This window comes from Chiloscyllium plagiosum, chromosome 2 (genome assembly GCF_004010195.1).
Source record: "Chiloscyllium plagiosum isolate BGI_BamShark_2017 chromosome 2, ASM401019v2, whole genome shotgun sequence".
In the NCBI taxonomy this organism is placed as follows: Eukaryota; Metazoa; Chordata; class Chondrichthyes; order Orectolobiformes; family Hemiscylliidae; genus Chiloscyllium; species Chiloscyllium plagiosum.
Window position 1 is genome coordinate 25,060,169 of NC_057711.1, and position 22,071 is coordinate 25,082,239.

General features: G+C 42.2%; 1 protein-coding gene and 1 long non-coding RNA gene across 8 annotated transcripts in view; one reads left to right on the top strand and one right to left on the bottom strand.

Moving 5' to 3' along the window:
• Positions 1-7,273, bottom strand: part of LOC122557699 — a 29,541-nt gene extending 22,268 nt beyond the window's left edge. Inside the window, exon 1 of the long non-coding RNA XR_006313914.1 lies at positions 7,200-7,273. This is a non-coding gene — a long non-coding RNA (uncharacterized LOC122557699). The remainder of the gene's footprint in view (positions 1-7,199) is intronic.
• Positions 1-22,071, top strand: part of LOC122557672 (cadherin-related family member 2-like) — a 156,600-nt gene that overhangs the window by 42,305 nt on the left and 92,224 nt on the right. For all 7 annotated transcript variants that reach the window (XM_043705509.1, XM_043705516.1, XM_043705533.1 and 4 more), the window contains 7 exons: positions 2,639-2,803; positions 2,891-2,955; positions 5,406-5,652; positions 7,788-8,027; positions 12,093-12,162; positions 17,034-17,642; positions 18,457-18,528. In XM_043705509.1, coding sequence (XP_043561444.1) covers positions 2,639-2,803; positions 2,891-2,955; positions 5,406-5,652; positions 7,788-8,027; positions 12,093-12,162; positions 17,034-17,642; positions 18,457-18,528 — 1,468 coding nt within the window. The remainder of the gene's footprint in view (positions 1-2,638; positions 2,804-2,890; positions 2,956-5,405; positions 5,653-7,787; positions 8,028-12,092; positions 12,163-17,033; positions 17,643-18,456; positions 18,529-22,071) is intronic.

Sequence of the window (22,071 nt, forward strand, 5' to 3'; positions counted from 1 at the left end):
GATCTATGTACTTGCACACCCAGATCCCTCTGTTCCTTCACACTGCTAAGAATCCTGTCTTTAATCCAATATTCAGCATTCGAGTTCGACCTTTCAAAATGCATCACTTTGCATTTAACCAGGTTGAACTCCATCTGCCAGTTCTCAGCCCAGCTCTTCATCCTGTCTTTGTGGCGCTGCAGCCTGTAGTAGCCCTCTATACCATCAACGACACCTCCAACCTTAGGTGTCATCTGCAAATTTACTAACCCACCCCTCAACCTCCTCATCCAAGTCATTTATAACAACTACAAAGAGCAGAGGCCCAAGAACAGAGTCCTGCGGGACCCCACTCAATACTGACCTCCAGGCAGAATATTTCCCATCTACAACTACTCTCTGCCTTCTGTCAGCCAGCCAGTTCTGAATCCAGATAGCCAAATTTCCCTGTATCCCATACTTCCTGACTTTATGAATGAGCCTACCAGGGGGAACCCTATGTTCTTACATTTTTATGTTCTTATGTACCTTCATCAAGTTGACACCTATTTTGTAGGTATGCCTGGTGCTGCATCTGATTTGCCTTCCTGCACTCTTTACTGAACCAGGGTTGACGGTAATGGCACAGTAGAGGACATGCCAAGCCACAAAGTGACATACTGTGGTTGATACAATTCCACTGCTGCTGATGGCCCTCAGCAGGTCATAGATACCCAGCCTTACATTGCTAAATCTGTTTGATGTCTGTCCTATTTGGCATGGTGACGGGATTATCTTGTACAATATTTTGTTCTACACTTTATCAAGAATGTGAAAGCACTTAGAGTGCAAAAAAGATTGACTAGCATGGTCCCAGTGATAAGACAATTTGGTTTCATGAGTGGATTGGAGATGCTGAGGCCACTCTCCTAAGAGAAGAGAAGATTAAGATGAGATTTGACATAAATGATCAAAATCACGGGGGGGCCTGCGTGAGGAGATAAGGAGCAGCTGTTTCCATCTCTAGAAGGATGGACTATCAGAGACCCTCATTTTAGAGGATTGGCAAAAGAAACAAAGGCAGCATTTGGAAAACATTTCTCGGCAGGGGGTGATTAGGAATTAGTGGAAGCAGATTCAATGAAAGCCATCAAAAGGGAATTCAGTAATTATTTGATGAGAAAAGTTTGGCACAGCTGTGGGGGAAGAGTTCGGAGCATGGGACTAGATGAGTTGCTCTCACAGACATTACTGATATTACTTACAGTGTGGAAGCAGGCCCTTCGGCCCAACAAGTCCACACTGACCCTTCTGAAGAGCAACCCACCCAGACCCATTCCCCTACATTTACCCCTTCACCTAACACTACAGGCAATTCACCTAACCTGCACAGTTTTTGACTGTGGGAGGAAACCAGAGCACCCAGAGGAAACCCACGCAGACACGGGGAGAACGTCTGAACTCCACACAGACAGTTGCCTGAGGTGGGAATTGAACCCGGGTCTCTGGTGCTGCTGTGAGGCAGCAGTGCTAACCACTGTGCCACCATGCCACCCATCTTTACTTTTGTAAAATATATTGAAGTAAGCGATTTATTGTTCCTTCAACTTAAAGCAAATTAATTGTTTAAATCTAAAAATAACTCTTGGTTAATTCCTATATCAAACATTTGTTTGAATGGTATGTAAACAATATAGTTTTATAGCCAATGTACTTTGTATAAACCACTTGAAAACAAAATTGCCTTATTTAATAAAACAGCTCATTCAATTCCTTCTCAAATCCCTACTTAACGGAAGAACATTTTAATACATTATAGTAGAAAACCTTCAGCCGACTATGGTTTATGTTTATGTTAGAGCTGAAAGATACATGCACTTGTTATGATTTTCCAAAATGCCCCACATTTTAGAATACTCCTAAAGGATTGGAAATTTGAAACAATTGATTTGTCTGGCCATTCCAGACAGCAATTAAGTGCTAACTATACATTTTTAAGACAGAATTGACAATGTCATTATTATTAACATAGTAAAACCACAGGCAATATTTCACAGTAGAAAATATCAGACAAAATTAATGAACCACTCCCCACTGCAAGTTGATGTCAGGAGAGGCCATTCAGATGTAGGTATTGATGAGCACCTTAATGGAAGAGCAAGAGGTAAGAGTTTTTGGGAGGGAGTTGCAGAAACTAGACAATTGGACACAGTGGAGGAAGTGAAGGGAATTCAAACGTTCAGAACAAGAGGAATGGGGAATCTCAGAAGATTGTAGGGACCATGATTGCAGGGGTTGAGACTGAAGGAGTGGTGTAAGAGAATACAACTGCATTTGTGTCGTTCCGTTATAAGACAAGCAGAAGGTTATAAAGATGAGAGAAGCCTGTAGATATTCCTGGAAAGCAATTGGAATGAAAGTTGAGGAAAGCATTCCCATAGCCCAAACACTAGGCTAAAGACGACAGTGTAAACCTCCGGCTACTACGATTGTCTCCCCAGTGATATACACTGCGTCCTGTGAACAGAGAAAGGCCTCCTTAAGTACTGCAACCAATGTGTAGTTAGAGTTTCTCCAGAATAGCTATTGTTATTGGTCTACTTTGGTTACTGTATGATTTTTATTCAGTTGTTTAATTAGAATGACAGTTTATCAAAGTGTACAATTTTTATTTTTTCAGATTTGTGCTGTTGAAATGGAGACACAAGAAATGTTCAGTTCTGTTGCCATTGTACATGTTGATATAACAGACAGAAATGACAACAGCCCTGTATTTGACCAAGATTATTTTCTACTGGAAGTCCCAGAAGATAGTCCAAATGGCTACAGTGTGACTTGCATCACGGTAAGAAATTATAGAGAGATTTTACTAAAATATATTTTAAAATTATTTACATACAATCTGTTTATTCATCTCTTTATGTTTACAAAGGCTACTGATGCTGATAGCTCAGATTTGCACAGAATAACCTATCAACTTCTTGGATCTGACAGCGTGTAAGTTTCCTAATCTTTAGCTGTAGCTGTTCACTCTGATTCTGAGGTTGAATTACCAATTTTGTTAATTTCATTGCACTCAAAGTGTTGCAGAAGTCAGGAGGAAGGAAGTATTTACATCTTGATATGGTAACAATTTGTTTCTGGACAGAGGACCATATTCCCAGCAATTTTGATGTGACTAACAAAACACTGTTACTTATATAATACTATTGATATATATGAGCTCTGATGATGGGTGACTGGACTCAAAACATTAACTGTGTTTCCCTCTCCACAGACACTGCCAAACCTGCTGAGTTTCCCAGCGATGTCTGTTTTTGTTTGTTTTGCTTCCCCAGCATTCACTGTTCTTTGGTTTTGTGTTATGGTCTGAGCCTTTTTTAATTGCTACCGAATAGTCCATTTCTGGATGAATAAATGGTTTTCTTAGGCAATGGAGTGAGAGTTTTCTCAGTGAATTTTTCAATAGCATAATCAGGAGGATATCTGGCATCCATAGCTGGTCTGGCCTTGAGATGACTGCAGTTCCACAGAAATGTGGCTGATTATTCATTATCTCTGAAGTAGACCAGCAAACCACACAGTTATGTCAAGCAATTGCAGAAATGAGCACCAAGAATATACCCACCCTTGGGTTTACTGAATAAACTGCAGTCGTTCCAGAAGATGACGCACTGTCCACCTTCTCAAAAGCAACAGAGTCATAGAGATGTACAGCACAGAAACACACCCTTCCGTCCAACTCATCCATGCTGACCAGACATCCTAACCTAATCCAGTCCCATATGTCAGCATTTGGTCCGTATCCCTCCAAACCCTTCCTATTCATATACCCATCCATATGCCTTTTAAATGTTGTAATTGTACCAGCCTCCACCACTTCCTTTGGAAGCTCATTTCATTAATGCACTACCCTCTCGTGAAAATACCTTGTCTATTTATCCTATCCATGCCCCTCATGATTTTATAAACCTCTGTAAGGTCACCTCTCAGCCTCCGATGCTCCAGGGAAAACAGCCCCAGCCTGTTCAGCCTCTCCCTATAGCTCAAACCCTCCAATCCTGGCAATACCCTTGCAAATCTTTTCAGAACCCTTTCAAGTTTCACAACATCCTTCCGATAGGAAGGAGACCAGAATTGCACAGAACATTGATAGGTAATAAATGCTGGCCTTACTAGCAATGTCCACATCCTGTAAATGAATAAGGCTACAAATCTAAAGATGGGTGGTGCGGTGCCACTTTTACACTGGTACCAACTGACCACCTTGGCTCGATCTGATGTTATTTCAAAAATTAAATTTGAAGACAGAATGCTTTGAACATCCTCCTGACCTTCAAATTGGACATGGGATGGTTAGAATTCTATCTGAAACAGAAACAGAAATTGCTGGAAAAGCTTAGCACATCTGGCAGCATCCATAAAGAGAAATCAGAAATAACATTTTGGGTCAAGTAACCCTTCCTCAGAACTGGTTATGTCTGGTTAGACCATCCATTCAAATATTGAAACATAAGAGATTTGCGGACAAAATGCACACTTAAATAAACTGGTGATCTCATAGAAGCATTTAAATACTTACCGAGCTCAGCAAGTCAGGAAGGAGGAGCAACAAGACAGCACTGATTTAACGTTGACTTGCAAAAGGAGCAAATGTGATGCACAAAAAGAAACTTTTTACACAAGGAGTGGCTCAAATCTGGAATTTTGGTGGAGGCAGGTTCACTGAAGTCTTCAAAAGGGCATTAGATGTTTATTTGAATAGAAATAATGAACAAGGACAGGAGAATGAAAGTCAGGAGAATGGTGCCAAGTTATGATGCTGTTTTGGAGAGCTGGAGAGGAAAATGGCCTCCTTCTGTGCTGTAATCATTCTGTGATTCTACTTGCATTCGAACAGGCAGGATCCGAATTGCAAAATGATTCCTGCACATAAAAAGGTGACATGGTTAACTGCTAATTTCAGTCACAAGATTCAGGTTACCGGAGCTGTTCTTAAGCATCATAAATGGCCATTCTGTGGGGAATGGAAGAATTGAATCTGGTCAAGTTGCTTGTCTGCCAAAACAATCTATTGGACTGGAAGTTGAAATGTATTCAATACCTTTTATTTGAAAGGTATTACTAAAAATTTAAGAATGAAAATCAAAGTGCCAGTAAATGAAATAGATCACAAATGGGTTGGAATCGTTACTTCACAGGGCTGCTGACACTTATTTATTAAGAATATTCAAGCCAGAAGTTGATAGATCTTTTGATACAGAGAGAATTAAGGAATATGGGGATTGTGTGGGTAGGTGGGTTTAGGGTAGAATATCAGTCATGGCCTTAATGAATGAAGAACAGACTCAAAGAAAGGGCTGATAGCCTACACTATATCCAATTTCTTATGTTATTCCTGAATCACAAGTTAGATAATGGTTTATATTTGGCTTTGATTATGACAGATTGCAGACGTTTGACGTGGACCCACATCTTGGGACATTCTTTGTGAAAAATAAAATGTTCTTGGACAGAGAGAAGAGACAGCAGTTTTTTGCAATACTACAAGCTAGAGATGGTGGAGGACATGCAACCAATGTACAGATAGAAGTTTCCATCTCGGACGCAAATGATGAAGTACCCATTTTCCAAAGAAATAGTTACACTGGATTCATTAAGGAAAATGTAATCAAAGATATTGTCCAGGTTCAGGTATGAAGAAAATTCCAGTGAAATGTTTTTATTTTTGAATGGGTCATGACATGTTTGTGATGTTGAGGTCCATTGGGAAAAGGCACCATGTGAATATCTGGAATATTGCAGAGCTCTGTTCCAATCCTCTGGATAGCTGGAAGTTTCCAACTGACTTCTGAATAGTTGCCCAGGAAAACTTAAGTGGATTAAAGCCTTCTAACTCCTGGCAAACCATAAAACTGAATGTATACCTATTTATATATGTATGTTACTTGACCCTGACATCCAACACCCTCCTGACATCCAAACACCCCTAACACCCGTGCCCCCATCCAGGCACCTGACCCTGCCCCATCTCTATCCCACACCAAGACTGAGGACATCAAGCCCAAAAAGTTCTGAGAAGGTAGCTAGGTAACTCTTTGTCTGAACTGGGTCAGAAGTAGGGATTTGAATCAAGATCAAAGGATTTCGGCCATTAGGAAGGAGTTTTGGTCCCTTCATTCTGGCATTACATGAGACACATAGATAATCAGCAGAGTTAAGCCCGTATAATCAATTTTGGGGTGGCGTAGTGGCTCAGTGGTTTGTGCTGCTGCCTCACATCACCAGAGACCTGGGTTCGATTCAACCCTTGGTCATCTGCCTGTGTGAAGTTTATCGATGCTTCCCATGTCTGCATGGGTTTCCTTCAGTTTCCTCCCACAGTCCAAAGATGTGCAGGTTAGGTGGATTGGCCATGCTAAATTGTCCAGTGTCATGGGAGGTGCAGGTTAGGTGGATTAACCATTGGAAATGCAGGGATAGAGTAGGGGGATGTGTGGGCTAGAGGGGCAACTGGCCTGCTTCCACACTGCAGGGAATCTATGATTCTGTAAACAGTCTAAGGTGTTTACTCAGAACATTGGACTGTACTGTCCAATGCAATCTATTTCATCTGCATTGTAATCTGGTCCTAGATAGATATATTCCACCTTACCCCACTTGGACACAGAACCCAGGGTCAAACATTTCTATGCAAGTGGTCACATTGTGAAAATATGTTGAAACCACTGTGACCAACTGTCTTGTATTTAAAGGATAGTCCTTTATTTTACTTGTTTGTCCAGCCTTTCATCCATTATTGCTCAGACAGCTGGTTAAGGACTGATCCTGAAAATCTCCAAAGTGAGTTAGAATGGTTTGAATGAGCCTGTAAGTGAGCCAGCAACAGAGAATGGCTTCAATAAGATATATTATAGGTTTTAATTGTTTCTAATCCCCATGCCCCTGTTCACATACTTAGCAACCGCCACCCCCAATCCATTCCCACTCCAGACCACCCACCTCTCTGCTACCCCTGGCTTCCCTTATTTTGTTCCCATAGTATCGGCTATTTTGATTTAAATAAAAATTATGACTGACCCCACAAGCAATGTTTTTCTATATCTTCCCTAAATAAAAGGCAGGATTAACCTACAGAAAATTTGAAACACATCTTGATTTTTTTTTTCCAAAATGGTAAAATGTAAGCTAACACTCCCTCTAGTAAAATAGTCATGAACCAGAATAATAATACACCATACCTTTCGTTTCCAGCTCCATCTTCTTTCTTACTCCTCTTTAGCTAATCCTCAAAATGTCTTCACATGGTCACACTTTTGGCAAAAATGCAACAATATACAAGAGCTAGTTACTTTAAGAAAATCATGTGTTTCATCCACCAAGGGTTAAAATTGATCTCGGACATTAATGTACAGTGATAACAAATCAATAGCCATTTTATTAACTGTATGATTTACTTTTCAATGGGAATGCTGCTGTTAACAAAACAGAATCAGGGTTTTGTTTCTCTTATACTGCTAGCCCCAATTTGAGCCAGCAATTCTGTTCCAATGCAATATGAACTGTCAACATAATTACACAGCTCTATCTTCGGATAAGGTGAGGTTCCACACAAGGGTGGAACGCATTTGCTGAATTGGCTCAGATCAATTAACACTTAGCCATTAAATCACCAGGAGTGCTGTTAGCCTCCTGATACAATGCAGCTGTTGTAGCCAACAGTTGACACAAATCCAAGTCATTAACTAATCAGCTTTCAACTTCCAGTAAATGTTCATTTCTGAAAGGCTGTGACTGCTTCACTATTCTTGGACTTTTATCATTCACAGGCTTTTGATAGGGACCAGGAGGGCTCCCCGAACAGTAACATTATTTACTCAATCATTGAAGGGGACCCTGTTAAACATTTTACCATGAATAGTTCCACTGGAATAATATCTGCAGTCAAACCACTGGACAGAGAATCCATGGATGACTCTTTGAATGGAATTATCAATTTAACTGTGCAAGCCAGAGATTGTGGTAATCCTGCACATAGCTCTACAGTACAGGTTGTCATCAAAGTGGAGGTATGACATGAAACAGTGATTTTCTTTTCTCTCCATTTTCTAATAGAAGTGTCACTTTAACAGTGTCTGAGTGGAATTCCAATGGTAATAGCTCTGAGTAGTCTCAGTCCTGGAGCACATTTTTGATGTTTGACTGTTAACCTTTAAGGCTGTTGCCTTGCTACCACCCTGTTCAAGTCCAGGTCACTGCAAATGCTTTTTAAATTCCACAGCTCAATTAACATCCAGCAAATCTCAGGCTCTAAGATTAAACAAATGGCTTTCTTTTTCAAAGTTGACTCACATCTGTAAGAATTCAGAAAGTTTTCTTTTGAAAAGAGCTCTCCCCAGAGAAATTAGAAAAAAAAACTTTTTTTGCGCTTAGTTGCCGGAAAATTAATTGGGGCTTTCATTCCATTTTGGGCAGGTGCAGGTGGAAAGTGGTCGGGCCATTTACTGAAGCTGGAACTTGGAAAAAATGGCAAATGGTTTCCATGGTGACTCTAACCATTTTATGTCAATTAGAATCTTCAGTGATGAGGAACTGGCTGTTGCTTTTGCTGTTCCCTGCCCTAACACCGAAACCATGGTTGGGTGAGGTCATGGACTAATGTGGGAATTACGCACGTTCCATTTTAATCCTGAATTAACTGTTTGAGTGACTGAAATAATTTGTCCAGATTCTCATCCTCAAAACTGGAATTGCACGCACACTTGTCCAGTTTGCAATCCAGCCAAATGCCAGCTAATTCCTGCGTACACTGACTTCATGGTGCGATGGGAGGGGCAGGCTGGAATCACAGCAACACCTCCCAAAGCAGCTTGGAGGCAAATTAGAAGAAATGTCTCTCTTCATTAGAATGTTGTCCAGGTCAGACACTGACTGTGAAGCTCTGTAAAACCCTTACCGACCTCTTACCTCCCTCATCTCCCCACCTCTCAGCAGTGCTATACACATTCCACACACTCATGATGTCTCCCTGTCCACTCCATACCCTTATGACCTGTCCCTTTCCACTCCATATCCCCATGACATATTCATGTCCTCTATGTTTGCTGCATATTTTCATGACTTCCCCAGGTCCTCTCCATAATCTCTCCATGTCTGCGCCATAACCTCATGACCTCCCCATGTCCACCCCATATCCTCATGTTCACTCCATACCCTATGTCCACTGCATACATTAATACCCCTGGTGTGCACTTTGTACCCCCAAGACTTCCCCATGCCAACTCCATACTGCTCCTGCTATGTCACTGCACCCCCGTGACTTCCTATGCCTACTCCATACCCCCATTTTCACTCTATACCCCAATATTCTACTCCGTTGTCCTTTGAGACCCCCCAGGCCCATGGAGTTGACATGGGTTACAGAGTGACTTCCCCATGCCCACTCCTTACCTCAATGCCCACTCTATTCCCCATGATCCCCATCTCAGCTCCATGCCCATCACATATCCCCATGGCCCCAAACCTCACTGTATACGCACCATGACCTCCAATGCTGACTCTACATCTCCATGACCTCTTATGTCCACGTTTGTCCATCAAAGGTGTTAGTCCTTAATACGAATCTCACCTCTGACTCAGAGGCTTTGGATTTAGCTCCAGAATTTGGCTTCTTAAATTAGTCTGACCTTTAAGTATAGATTAGAGAATTCTTCATAACATAAGAATATCAGAAATAGGAAGAGGAATAGGCTATCTGGCCTATTGAGCCCATTCCTCCATTTAATAAGATAGTTTTGTGGATTCAGCTCCACTTACCCACTCACTCACCATAGTCCTTAATTCTTTTACTGTTCAAAAATCTATCTATCTTTGCTTTAAAAGCTTTCAGCAAGGTCGTCTCAACAGGGCATGGAATTTCACAGATTCTTCCTCAACCCAGTCCTAAATCTTCTTCCCCTTATTTTGAGGCAATGCCCCTTGTTCTAGTTTCATGTGCTAGTTGGAACAACCTCCCTGCTTCTATACTATCTATTCCTTGCATAATTTTATATGTTTCTGTAAGATTCCCCCTCATTCTTCTAAATTCCAGTGAGTACAGTCACAGTCTACTCAACCTGTCCTCATAAGGCAACCTTCTCAATTCTGGAATCAACCTCGTGAATTTCCTCTCCACCCCTCTGGTGCCACGTACATCCTTTATTGAGTAAGAAGACCAAAACTGTACAGTACTCCAGGTGTGGCCTCACCAGCGCCCTATACAGCTGCAGCATAAACTCCCTATTTTGAAACACCATCCCTCTAGCAATGAAGGGCAATATTCCATTTGCCTTCTTAATTACCTGCTGCACCTGCAAACCAACTTTTTTGTGATTCATGCACAAGGACACCCAGGTCCCTCTGCCCAGTAAGCATGCTGCAATTTTTCACCATTTAAGTAATAGCCAACTTTGCTGTTATTTCTACCAAAATGGATGACCTCACATTTACCAACATTGTACTCCATCTGCCTGACCCTTGCCCAATCACTTAACCTGCCTATATTCATCTGCAGACTTTAAGTCTCCTCTGCACACTTTGCTCTACCACTCAGTGTCATGTGAGCAGCATTCTGTTGGCTCAAAGGCTAAACTGAGGTTCTGGCCCCCTATTAAGGTAAAAGATCATATTGTGCTACTTAAAAAAGACCAACAAATTATTAGCTAACATAGGAACAAAAGTAGGCTAATCAGTCCCTTGAACCAGTCTACTAGATGCTACTGGATCGTTTCTATTAGAATGTTGACACATTCACCACTTGGTCAGCTAGTTGCCTGCTGCCATTGAAGATGTCCTGACATGATCATTCCATAAAGTTATTCTGGAACTTAAACAGAATGTACTGTGGCTTCTATTTCATTATAAGATATCTCGTGGAGTGATAGACACTCGTCAGGCTCTCAATGTAATGCTTATAGCAAAACTCTTTAGAAACTTAAGTCTCTGCTCCAATAAAATCAACGTATCCTCTGGGGAGTATTTTAATAATTCAAGAAGAGAGAAACAAGGTAGATGTATTTCTCTTTTTATCTATTTTTGATGGCTGGTCAAGCAACAAGAAATTAAGCTCTGTGAAAAGTATAAGGTTGATCAATTATTCATAGACCCTGTCTTATCGAAGCAGTCTGATCGGCTCTGCATATTGAGTTTTACTGACACAGTAATGTTGCTAGTGGCAAGTTTTATACGACAGATTTGCTTACATAATTCTTTGTCCATTCTATTTTGACTTTAGAAAAATGTTGAAATCTTGCCTTTTGTTAAAATCTTATCATTACTCTGACTTACCACTGATCATCAAACCTATTATCCGTGTTGTGTGCAAGCACAGGAGCATTTTTATGTCAATAGCAAGGTTGGAAGTGGCAGTCTTAGTCAGACCTCATCTAGACTATTGTCTTCCACTTTGTGCACTACATGGTGTGTTTGCGTTTTAACACCCTGGAGCAACCTTGCAAAGATGTCGCACAACTGCTCCTCACTTGGTATAAATAGCACAGTGTGGGTGGAGTAAAAAGACAGGTATGTGAATCTAGGCCATAGATTGGCCATAATCTTGTTAAATAGTGGAACAGGCTCAAGGGCCTGAATGGCCTCCTCCTGTTCCTTTGGTCCTGTGTTCCTATGTTCCAGTCAGTATCTGCCCTGACCCTAACTTCAAGAATGTGGGCATAAAAACCATATAACAAAAGGCCAAAACCCAGGGAGGGCCTATTTGATTTTCGAGTCGTTGCAGTATAAATGAGCAGAATGATCCCAAAAGGCTGTGGCTGTTGTGGTAATTGAAACTTTCAAGACTGAGACCATCGGATTATTGATAAGTAAGGGATTGGATGAGGAGATTTGGACTGTAAACAAGAAAGGGCAGCTAAGTACAGATCAGCCATGTCCTAATGGCAGACCAACTTAAGGCAGCTGCGTGTCCTACTACATCCCTGAAACTTATATTGCATATAATTATTCAATTTACTATTTCTTTTTATCAAAAGGTGACAGAGGTGAAAAAAGGTAGAACGTTGTAGTAAATTAATAATTAGTACCTGGTCAGTGTATTTTGTTGAAGTGAATTAAACTATTATTTAAATTTTATATTCTAGGATGTGAATGACAATAAACCAGTTTTTAACCAGAGCATCATTTTTGTTGCTGTACCTGAAGATCAGCTCGGTAAGAGATATATTTATGAGATGGATGAAAAATTAAACCCAAATTATCTTACTCAAACGTTAGCAAATAGTTCAGTACATGATCAAATCTTACCCCCAAATTAACCAATTTTCATCAAATTTATCTGCTATAAAATGAAGAAACATTTAGTCAGTGTGTCAGGAAAATTGATGTTTGTTTTTATATAATGAGATCATAGCAACAATTATTTGCAGAAATAACAAATAGGGAATGTGAAAAATGTGATTCCACGTAAGGATCTGGAATTTCCGTCACATTTGCACACAGACATTTCTGTTACCTGGGCATGCACCAGTTTCATGGTTAAAAGATCACAGGTTTTCAAGTATAAGAGAGTTGCATATTAAATGCAGTAATCCACATCCCTTTGGTCATTTATGCTGACTATCCCTCCATATAGTTGAGTCGCCATGTGCAAAATTGTCCACATTTTGCCTTACTTTGAAATACAGGTATTTATATACACTTGTTTGAGTGAAATTGTGTCTTCAATTCCAGAAATTCTGATCAGAGTCAGAAAGTCCATGTCCCAACCTGGTTGGATTTAAAATTGCCCACTTACCTTTTGATGTCTTCTGTGCTGGAGATTCTTGACAGGGACTTCCTGTTACAGACCTGTCCAGGAATCCTCGAATCCAGAAGCAGGGAAGATCATGGTTGGATGTACATTCTCTGCTGTTATGTACCCAACCATTGACAGCCTCATTGACAGTCATTGTGAAAGGATATACACATAAAGTAAGTCAGAGAATGGTGATGTGGGGGTTGGAGCGTAAGTGGATATTTATAATGTCAGCTTTGAGAGAGATTATGGTGCAAGATAGATGAGGGAGGTTAAGTATCTGGTGGGAAAGGTGGAAGGGTGAGAGAATTAGAATGCCATTTGAGTGGGGTGGGGGTGGAGGTGAAGGGCAGGGTGTAAAGTGTGTAGAGTTCAACGGTGCCAGGTGAATGGATGAGTGCTTAGAATCAGTCAGAGGCCAGCAGTCTGAGTGGCTGGGTTGGCTTCACTGGGGTTGGGTCAAGGATGGGGGAGACACAGGGGTGATAGATTGGGATGTAGGTGAGCTGGAAACATACAAATGAAAATATTTAGATTAGAATCAGTCTGAATATTGGGGCACAGACAACCTCACACAAGGCTCCTCACACCTTCAATGCATTATCTGGGCCAATATGGCACCTATCGTTAAAGTTCACTTGAGAATGTAACTTTAAGAAAGAGCTGGGATTTATATATGAAAGAACTGAAACCAACATGCCCATTCTAAAAGATGAGAGACTTAACAAACAATCCAGTTCTTTTTCAATATATAAGTTCACACCGTATACTTTTGCTATAAATTCTGTGTCCTACAATCTTATACTTCACAACCTGATGAAGGGGCAGTGCTCCGAAAGCTGGTGCTTCCAAATAATCCTGTTGGACTATAACATAGTGTTGTGTGATTTTTAACTATGAAAATATAAAATAAGGCCAGAAATAGACCATTTGTCACATTGAGCCTGCTCCATCACTGAATATGATCACAGCTGATCTGTTTGTGTTTTGAGTCCCACATTCCCATCTAGCCCGAGCATCCTTGATTCCCCTGCCTAACAAAAATCTATCCACCTCTGTTTTTAAAAAAATACAATGATACCATCTCCACTGCCTTCAGGGACAGAGAGTTTCAAAGTCGCTCAAACGCTTCGAGAGAAAATAAATACTCCTCATAGAATCCCTACAGTGTGGAAGCAGGCCATTTGGCCCATTGAGTCCACACTGACCCACGGAAGAGCATCCCACCCAGACCCACCTCCTATCCTATCCCTGTAACCCTGCATTTCCCATGGCTAATCCAACTAGCCTGTACATTCCTGGAATCTATGGGCAATTTAGCATAGCCAACCCACCTAACCTGCACATTAGATTAGATTAGATTACTTACAGTGTGGAAACAGGCCCTTCGATCCAACAAGTGCACACCGACCCGCAGAAGCGCAACCCACCCATACCCCTACATTTACCCTTCACCTAACACTATGGGCAATTTAGCATGGCCAATTCACCTGACCTGCACATCTTTGGACTGTGGGAGGAAACCGGAGCACCCGGAGGAAACCCATGCAGACACGGGGAGAATGTGCAAACTCTACAGAGTCAGTTGCCTGAGGCTGTGGGAGGAAACCGACGCAGACAAGGGGAAAATGTGTAAACTCCACACAGACAGTTGCCCAAAGATGGAATCGAACCCAGGTCCCATGTGCTGTGAGATAGCAGTACTAAAGACTGAGTCAATGTGCTGCCCCAAATCTCTGACCTGAATAGGGTGACCTCAAATTTTCAAACAGGGTCCACTAGATCTGAGGCCACTCACAAAAGGAACATTCTTTCCATGTGCAACTGGTCAAGAACAAGGATACTGGGATTGTATTCGTTGGAGTTTAGAAGATTAAGGGGAGACTTAATAGAGACGTACAAAATAATACATGGCTTGGAAAAGGTGGATGCTAGGAAATTGTTTCCGTTAGACGAGGAGACTAGGACCGTGGACACAGCCTTAGAATTAGAGGGGGTCATTTCAGAACAGAAATGCGGAGACATTTCTTCAGCCAGAGAGTGGTGGGCCTGTGGAATTCATTGCCATGGAGTGCAGTGGAAGCCGGGACGCTAAATGTCTTCAAGGCCGAGATTGATAGATTCTTGTTGTCTAGAGGAATTAAGGGCTACGGGGAGAACGCTGGTAAGTGGAGCTGAAATGCGCATCAGCCATGATTGAATGGCGGAGTGGTCTCGATGGGCCGAATGGCCTTACTTCCATTCCTATGTCTTATGGTCTTATGGTCTAACATTCAGAATCTTGCACACTTCAGTCAAGGCACCTCTCACTCTTCTAAACTCCAGTAGAAACAATCCCAGCTTGCCTCACCTATCCTCATAAGACAAATGACCCATTCTCAGATATCGATCTAATAAGCCTCCTCAGAACCACCTCCAATGCATTTACATTCTTGCTGTGTCAGGGCTGACAGGGTTGGGCTGGAGGGTGGGGTGGTTGGAGTTGGGGCGTAGGGGAATGTCAGTTTAGGCCATGGAGTGAGAAGTAGTAAGAGATTGTTTGGTCGAGCAGAGTGTTGAGAGTCTTCGGGGAGGGGTGGGGTGCAGGTGTGGTTAGTGGTGTGAATTAGGGTGACTCGCTGGTTCAGTTTAATAGTTACTCAGGAATTCAAAATTCAATCCTCCAACATTTCCTGGGGTTACTATCACAACTTCAAAGGGCCATTTTGGAGGGTTTCCAGACTCTGTGAAATTGTCCGTTGGAATTTTAAGTTTCCTGGGCAATTCCCTTGGAGTCAGTTGTGTCGGGATTTACACGTGATTCCGTCTGCTGTGATGACCATTGGAATATCTTGGCCTGACCTGCTGCTCTTTGTGGGACTTTGCTATGTGCAAACTGAGTGTTGCAGTTAATTACTACAGTTCAAAAGTACAGTGGCTGCAGCGTTTTGTTACTGAGATGGTGAAAGGCGTGATATACATTCAGGGGTCTTTTCCCTTGGAAGCGAGCTGATCTAAAGATCATCTTTTGAAAGAAAAACCATTTGTGAAAGAAAAATCATTTTTTAAAACAGTCCCGGCCATGATTGCAACCTAAGCATTAAGGCGGTTCCTACCTTTCTTTTCTCTGGTAGACTGGAACAGCCGCCAGAGGTTCATGCAACCAAACCAGGAAATGAGAGTTCCCTTAAGTTTCAGATTGGGATCTTGATGCGATACTTGAAGAAAAAAGTTCCAAGAAATTTGAGGTCAGGAGTCCAGTCATAGAAATGAAATATGGATTAGAGTGGTGCCGGAAAAGCGCAGCAGCTTAGGCAGCATCCGAAGAGCAGGAAAATCAACGTTTCGGGCAAAAGCCCTTCTATCAATCCTCATTGCACATATTACATTAAACTTGATAAAGATCACTGGATGACACCAGCTGTACTGATATAAGTGCAAAATATTTATTTTTTCAATCTACCTGCTGAATATAGTTTAGCACCATTTAAAGTACAATCATCAAACAAGGGCAATTCTGTGGATTGTTGACTCCATATTTTGTCGTTCATGAGTTTGGGAATGGGGAGGTAAGGAGAGTGTCTGTGCTCTAGTGGCAAAATAGGAGTGATAGTTGATTTCCAGGGGACAGAGGTGTGTCAGAGTCCATTGAGGGGAAAAGACGTATCAGCTTCGGGGGGAGAGGGTCTGAGGAGTGTAAGGGGAGGTGTAGTTGAAGGTGGGTGTGGTAAGCTAGGGATGTAAACTTTCTAGTTATCCAAGTTTCTAATCATCTAAGTTTCCCAAGGAACTATTAACCACAGCAGGACCTTCCAAATTATCTGATTTAAATGGGTACTTTCAGAGGGTTCCAAGTACCATGGAACTGCCCTGCGGAATCTTCAATCTGGGAGAAAGTGAGGACTGCAGATGCTGGAGATCAGAGTCAGGAAAAGCACAGCCAGTCAGGCAGCATCCAAGGGGCAGTGGAGTTGACGTTTCGAGCAAAACATCTTCATCAGGAATGATGCCGAGCTTATGCTCGAAATGTCCACTCTCCTGATCCTCAGATGCTGCCTGACCAGAATCTTCAATCACCCAGGCAGTTCTCTCAGAATCTGCCACATCAGGGATTCCACAGAAACAGAAACAGAAAGTCCAACCCAAAATCCCTTGTGATGCCACATTTTAAATCCTACATGAAGTTAAATGGAACAGAATGTGCATGTTGTGGCTTTACAAATGGAAGTTTGCTTTTATGGTCCGCGAATGGAAATACTTAGTTTTGATGATATTTCAAAAAAAGTTCACTGAGTTTTTTTTATTCCAGATCATTGCATTGTTTCCATTTGGGCCTCGGATAATGATGTAACTGATCCAAACCGATTGTTGATCTACAGTCTTGAAGATGGGGCCAGGGGACAGTTTATTGTCAGCACTGAGAAGATAGAGCTACATCAACCTGCTGCATGTATCCGGGTAAATCCAGAATATAGACTTGATTATGATGGTGGACCACGTAAATATAGACTGAAAGTGGCTGCCAACGATTTTGGGTTCAACCCCAACACCGGCTACATGACCATTGAAGTGGATATCTTGGACGTCAATGATGAAACTCCTGTTCTGATTGGAAGTTCACTCTCTGATGTGTTTGCAAGTGAAAATGGAAGAATTAATGCAACAGTTACTGCCATTCAAGCTTTTGATCCAGACACTGATGCAGAACTGCACTTCTTTATTCAAGGGACTGAGTGTCTCGATGAGAAGGGAGAAAGGCTGAATAGTTCACTCTGTAAAAACTGGTTTCAAGTGATGGAGCAATCAGGGTCTTTGCTTTACAGTGGGTCTGTTGACCGTGAAAGTGTCCAGGCTGTTCAACTCAGAGTACAAGTTGTGGACTACAACACTGTTCTTTCTTCAAACATGAGTGAAGAAGGTCAGCTCTACTTGCATAGTGGTTTAGAAACTGCTTACGTGCTTTCTCCACAAGTAGAGATTGAAATTTGTGTGCACTGCTTAGATTTTTAAAGCATTAAAGTATCGACACAGTGTGCACCCAATCTGCTCTGGTATTGAGCCCATTGCTAAGAATATGAGACCCATTGTTGAGGTAGATACCTAAAATAGCCTTTGGTTTCTTAACTGTCTGTGAAAGGCTCTTTTTCTCAAAATTTGAGAGCAATGCGCTGCCCCTTCCAGAATCCTTCATTTTTCTCAATGATCACAATTATGAATAATACATCCAAATCTCAAAGCCTATTGCCGGTCCATCCACAATCACCTTCCCATCAGAACAATCAACACTCACCAGCTCACCCCTCAAAATTTACCTAGTTCTTACTAGTATGATAGAATTCCCATGTCTGAAGTATTGCACAGATAATGTAAAGAAATGATATCTGTGTGTTATTTTTTAAAGAGGTGATAATCTCTCATTAATTTTATCAATACTTCAGTTAAATACCAACTAAACTCTACAGAGCTTTTCTCAACAGTTTCCACTGGATGTGTTAAGAGATTTCCATTATTAATTACAATAGTTCTTGTTCTGTAGAGCATATACCTATTCCTACCAGGAGATCTGTCTTATTGGTATGTAACATTTGACTGTCTTACATGACCTTCATACATTTACTGTAACTCATCTGCAACCACTTTGTGATATCCATCAGCCAGCTTTGTTTGGATCAATCTCCACTTTGTTCTCTCGAAGAGATCTCTGACTAAATTTTTAAACTCATGTTTTTCAGGACATATTAAAATTATCATTGCTGATGAAAATGACAATCCACCTGAATTTACCAAGATGGAAAATAAAAGTGGTGAGTAGTGATATGAATAGTTTTGGTCTCCTTGCCTAAGGGAAGATGTATTGGTATTGGAGGCAGGCCAGAGAAGATTCACTAGGTTAACCCCACATATGGAAGTATTTTCTTATAAGGAGGGTTTAAGTAATTTGGGCTTATGTTCATTGGAGTTTAGAAAAATGCAAGGGACCCTTATAGAAAGATAAAGGTTTTTAACGGGGCTTGACAGGGAAGATGTGGAGAGGTCGTTTCCCCTTCTGGGAAAAGGGCTCTCCATTTAAAACAGAGGAGGGATTTCTTCTCTCAGAGAGTAGTGAATCTGTCAAATTCTTTACCACATGTCTGTTGAGATTGAGTTGTTAGGAATATTTAAAGCTGAGATAGACAGATTTCTAGGGAATCAAGGGTTATTGGGAAAAGGCAGGCAAGTGGAGTAGAGGATGATTAGATTAGTTATGATCCTATAGAACGGTTGAGTGGACTCGATGAGATGTATGGCCTACACCTTATGACCTTGTGATCTTACAATTATCAGGTATAAAAGAAACAGGTACAACAGCCACGGATGTTGAGAATAACATGTTGACGATTGACATATCAAGCAGAGTTGGCCAATCTGGCTCTGCATTAAGAATGAAAGATGTGAACTGTTTAAGCAACAAATATCAAATCCACTATAGTAACCCCCTCACTTTAATTCAGTAAATCCTGGTTTCCAAATCATGGTCGTCCCAGCAGGATCCTGGTTTCCAAAACATGTTTATGACTGGATTCAACAGGCCAAAACCTGTCAATTTACAAAACCTTTCTACTTTTGTTGCTGCCAAGTCACTGGGCACCGAACCACAGAGTGATGAATGCACAGACAGAGGCCTCTTCAAATTCGAATTATTCAATTCTCTTCTGAAGGCCTCAGTTGAATTTGCTGCCACCAAGCTCTCAGTCACTGCTTTGTAGATCTTAACTTTTGTCTATGTTACCATTCTTTTGTTGCCAAGTAAATAAATTCAGTTCTGACAAGTCACCAAACTCAAAACGTCAACTCTGCTTTCTTTCCACAGATGCTGCCAGACCTGCAGAGTTTGTCCAGCAATTTCTGTTCTTTTCTTCAGATCTCCAGCATCCTTAGTTCTTTTTAATATTAAATAGACATCTTATTTCCATGTTGAGACAAAAAATTTAAATATCAATTGCCATCTTTACTATATTTAAAAAAAAATTTGTTAAAACATATTCAAAAATTTAAGTCTTGTGTGTTTAATACCATCTATTAATATCTCCACATCATAGACAGCTAATCATTCAAAAAACTCTTTGAGCTGTCAATCAGATTGATGTCTACGTTAGAATGGTGCTGGAAAACCACAGCAGGTCAGACAGCATCTGAGGAGCAGGAAAATCAACGTTTCGGGCAAAAGCCCTTCATTAGGAATGAAGGCAGGGAACCTCCAGGGTGGAGACATAAATGGGAGGGAGGTGGGGCTGGGGAGAAGGTAGCAAAGAGTACAATAGATGGATGGGGGTGGGCTTGAAGGTGATAGGTCAGAGAGGAGGGTGGAGTGGATAGGTGGGAAGGAAGATTGACAGGTAGGTCAGGTCATGAGGATAGTGCTGAGCTGGAAGGTTAGAACTGGATTAAGGTGGGAGGAGGGGAAATGAGGAAACTGGTGAAGTCTGCATTCATGCCCTGGGGTTGAAGTGTTCCGAGGTGGAAGATGAGGCGTTCTTCCTCCAGACATCGGGTGGTGAGGGAGCGGCGGTGCAAGCGGCCCAGGACCTGCATGACCTCAGCAGAGTGGGAGGAGAAGTTGAAATGTTGGGCGACGGAGCGGTGGGATTGATTGGTGCGGGTGTCCCGAAGATATTCCCTAAAGTGCTCTGCGAGAAGGTGTCCAATCTCCCCAATGTAGAGGAGATCACATCGGGAGCAATGGATACAATAAAGACATTGGTGGATGTGCAGGTGAAACTTTGATGGATGTAGAAGGTTCCTATGGGGCCTTGGCCGGAGGTGACGGAGGAGGTCTGGGCACAGTTTTTGCAATTCCTGCGATGGCAGGGTAAGGTGCCAGGACGGGAGGGTGGGTTGTTGGGGGGTGTGGACCTGACCAGGTAGTCACGGAGGGAATGGTCTTTGCGGAAAGGAGTGGGGAGGGAAATATATCCCTGGTGGTGGGGTCCGTTTGGAGGTGGCGGAAATGTCGGCGGATGATGTGATTTATGCGAAGGTTGGTAGGGTGGAAGGTGAGCACCGGGGGGGTTCTGTCCTTGTTATGGTTAGAGGGGTGGGGTCTGAGGCCGGAGGTGCGGGATGTGGATGAAATGCGTTAGAGGGCATCTTTAACCATGTGGGAAGGGCAATTGTGGTCTCTAAAGAAGGAGGCCATCTGGTGTGTTCTGTGGTGGAACTGGTCCTGCTGGGAGCAGATACGGTGGAGGCAGAGGATTTGGGAATAAGGGATGGCATTTTTGCAGGAGGTAGGGTGGGAAGAGATGTAATCCAGGTAGGTGTGGGAGTCCGTGGGTTTGTAAAAAATGTCAGTGTCAAGTCACTCATCATTGATGGAGATGGAGAGGTCCAGGAAGGGGAGGGAAGTGTCAGAGATGGTCCAGGTGAATTTAAGGTTGGGTGAAATGTGTTGGTGAAGTTGATGAACTGCTCAACCTCCTTGCGGGAGCATGAGAAGGCACCGATGCAGTTATCAGTGTAGCGGAGGAAGAGGTGAGAAGTGGTGCCATTGTAACTACGGAAGATGGACTGTTCTACGTAGCCAACAAAGAGACAGGCATAGCTGGGGCCCATGTGGGCGCCCATGGCTACCCCTTTGGCCTGAAGGAAGTGGGTGGATTTGAAGGAGAAATTGTTAACGGTGAGGACCAGTTCAGCCAAATGGATGAGAGTGTCAGTGGAAGGGTACTGCTGGGGACGTCGGGAGAGGAAGAAGCATCAAATTGATGTCATAATTGTTGCTTATAGGAAGCAACCAGGGAATACACTGAAATGTAGCAAACAGCTATTGTAATGGCTAAATTGGATTTTTTTTTTTAAAACTTTCACTGATTAGGCAGCAAGTTTTAACTTTTAAAGGGCTGGGCGTTTAAATAAATTAACTTCATGACATTTAGAGTCAGAGAGTCATAGAGATGTACAGCACAGAAACAGACCTTCGGTCTAACTCGTCCATGCTGACCAGATATCCCAACCGAATCTAGTCCCACCTGCCTGCACCTGACTCATATCGCTGCAAACCCTTCCTATTCATATACCCATGCCTTTTAAATGTTGAAATCTTACTAGCCTCCACCACTTCCTCTGGCAGCTCATTCCATACATGTACCACCCTCTGTGTGAAAACGTTGCCCCTCAGGTTTTTTCCTTCTCACCCTAAACATATGCCCTCTAGTTCTGGACACCCACCTCCCCCCACCCCCACCCCAGGGAAAAGACTTTGTCTTTTAATCCTATCCATGTCCCTCATGATTTTATAAACCTCTATAAGGTCACCCCTCAGCCTCTGACACTCCAGGGAAAACAGCCCCAGCCTGTTCAGCCTCTCC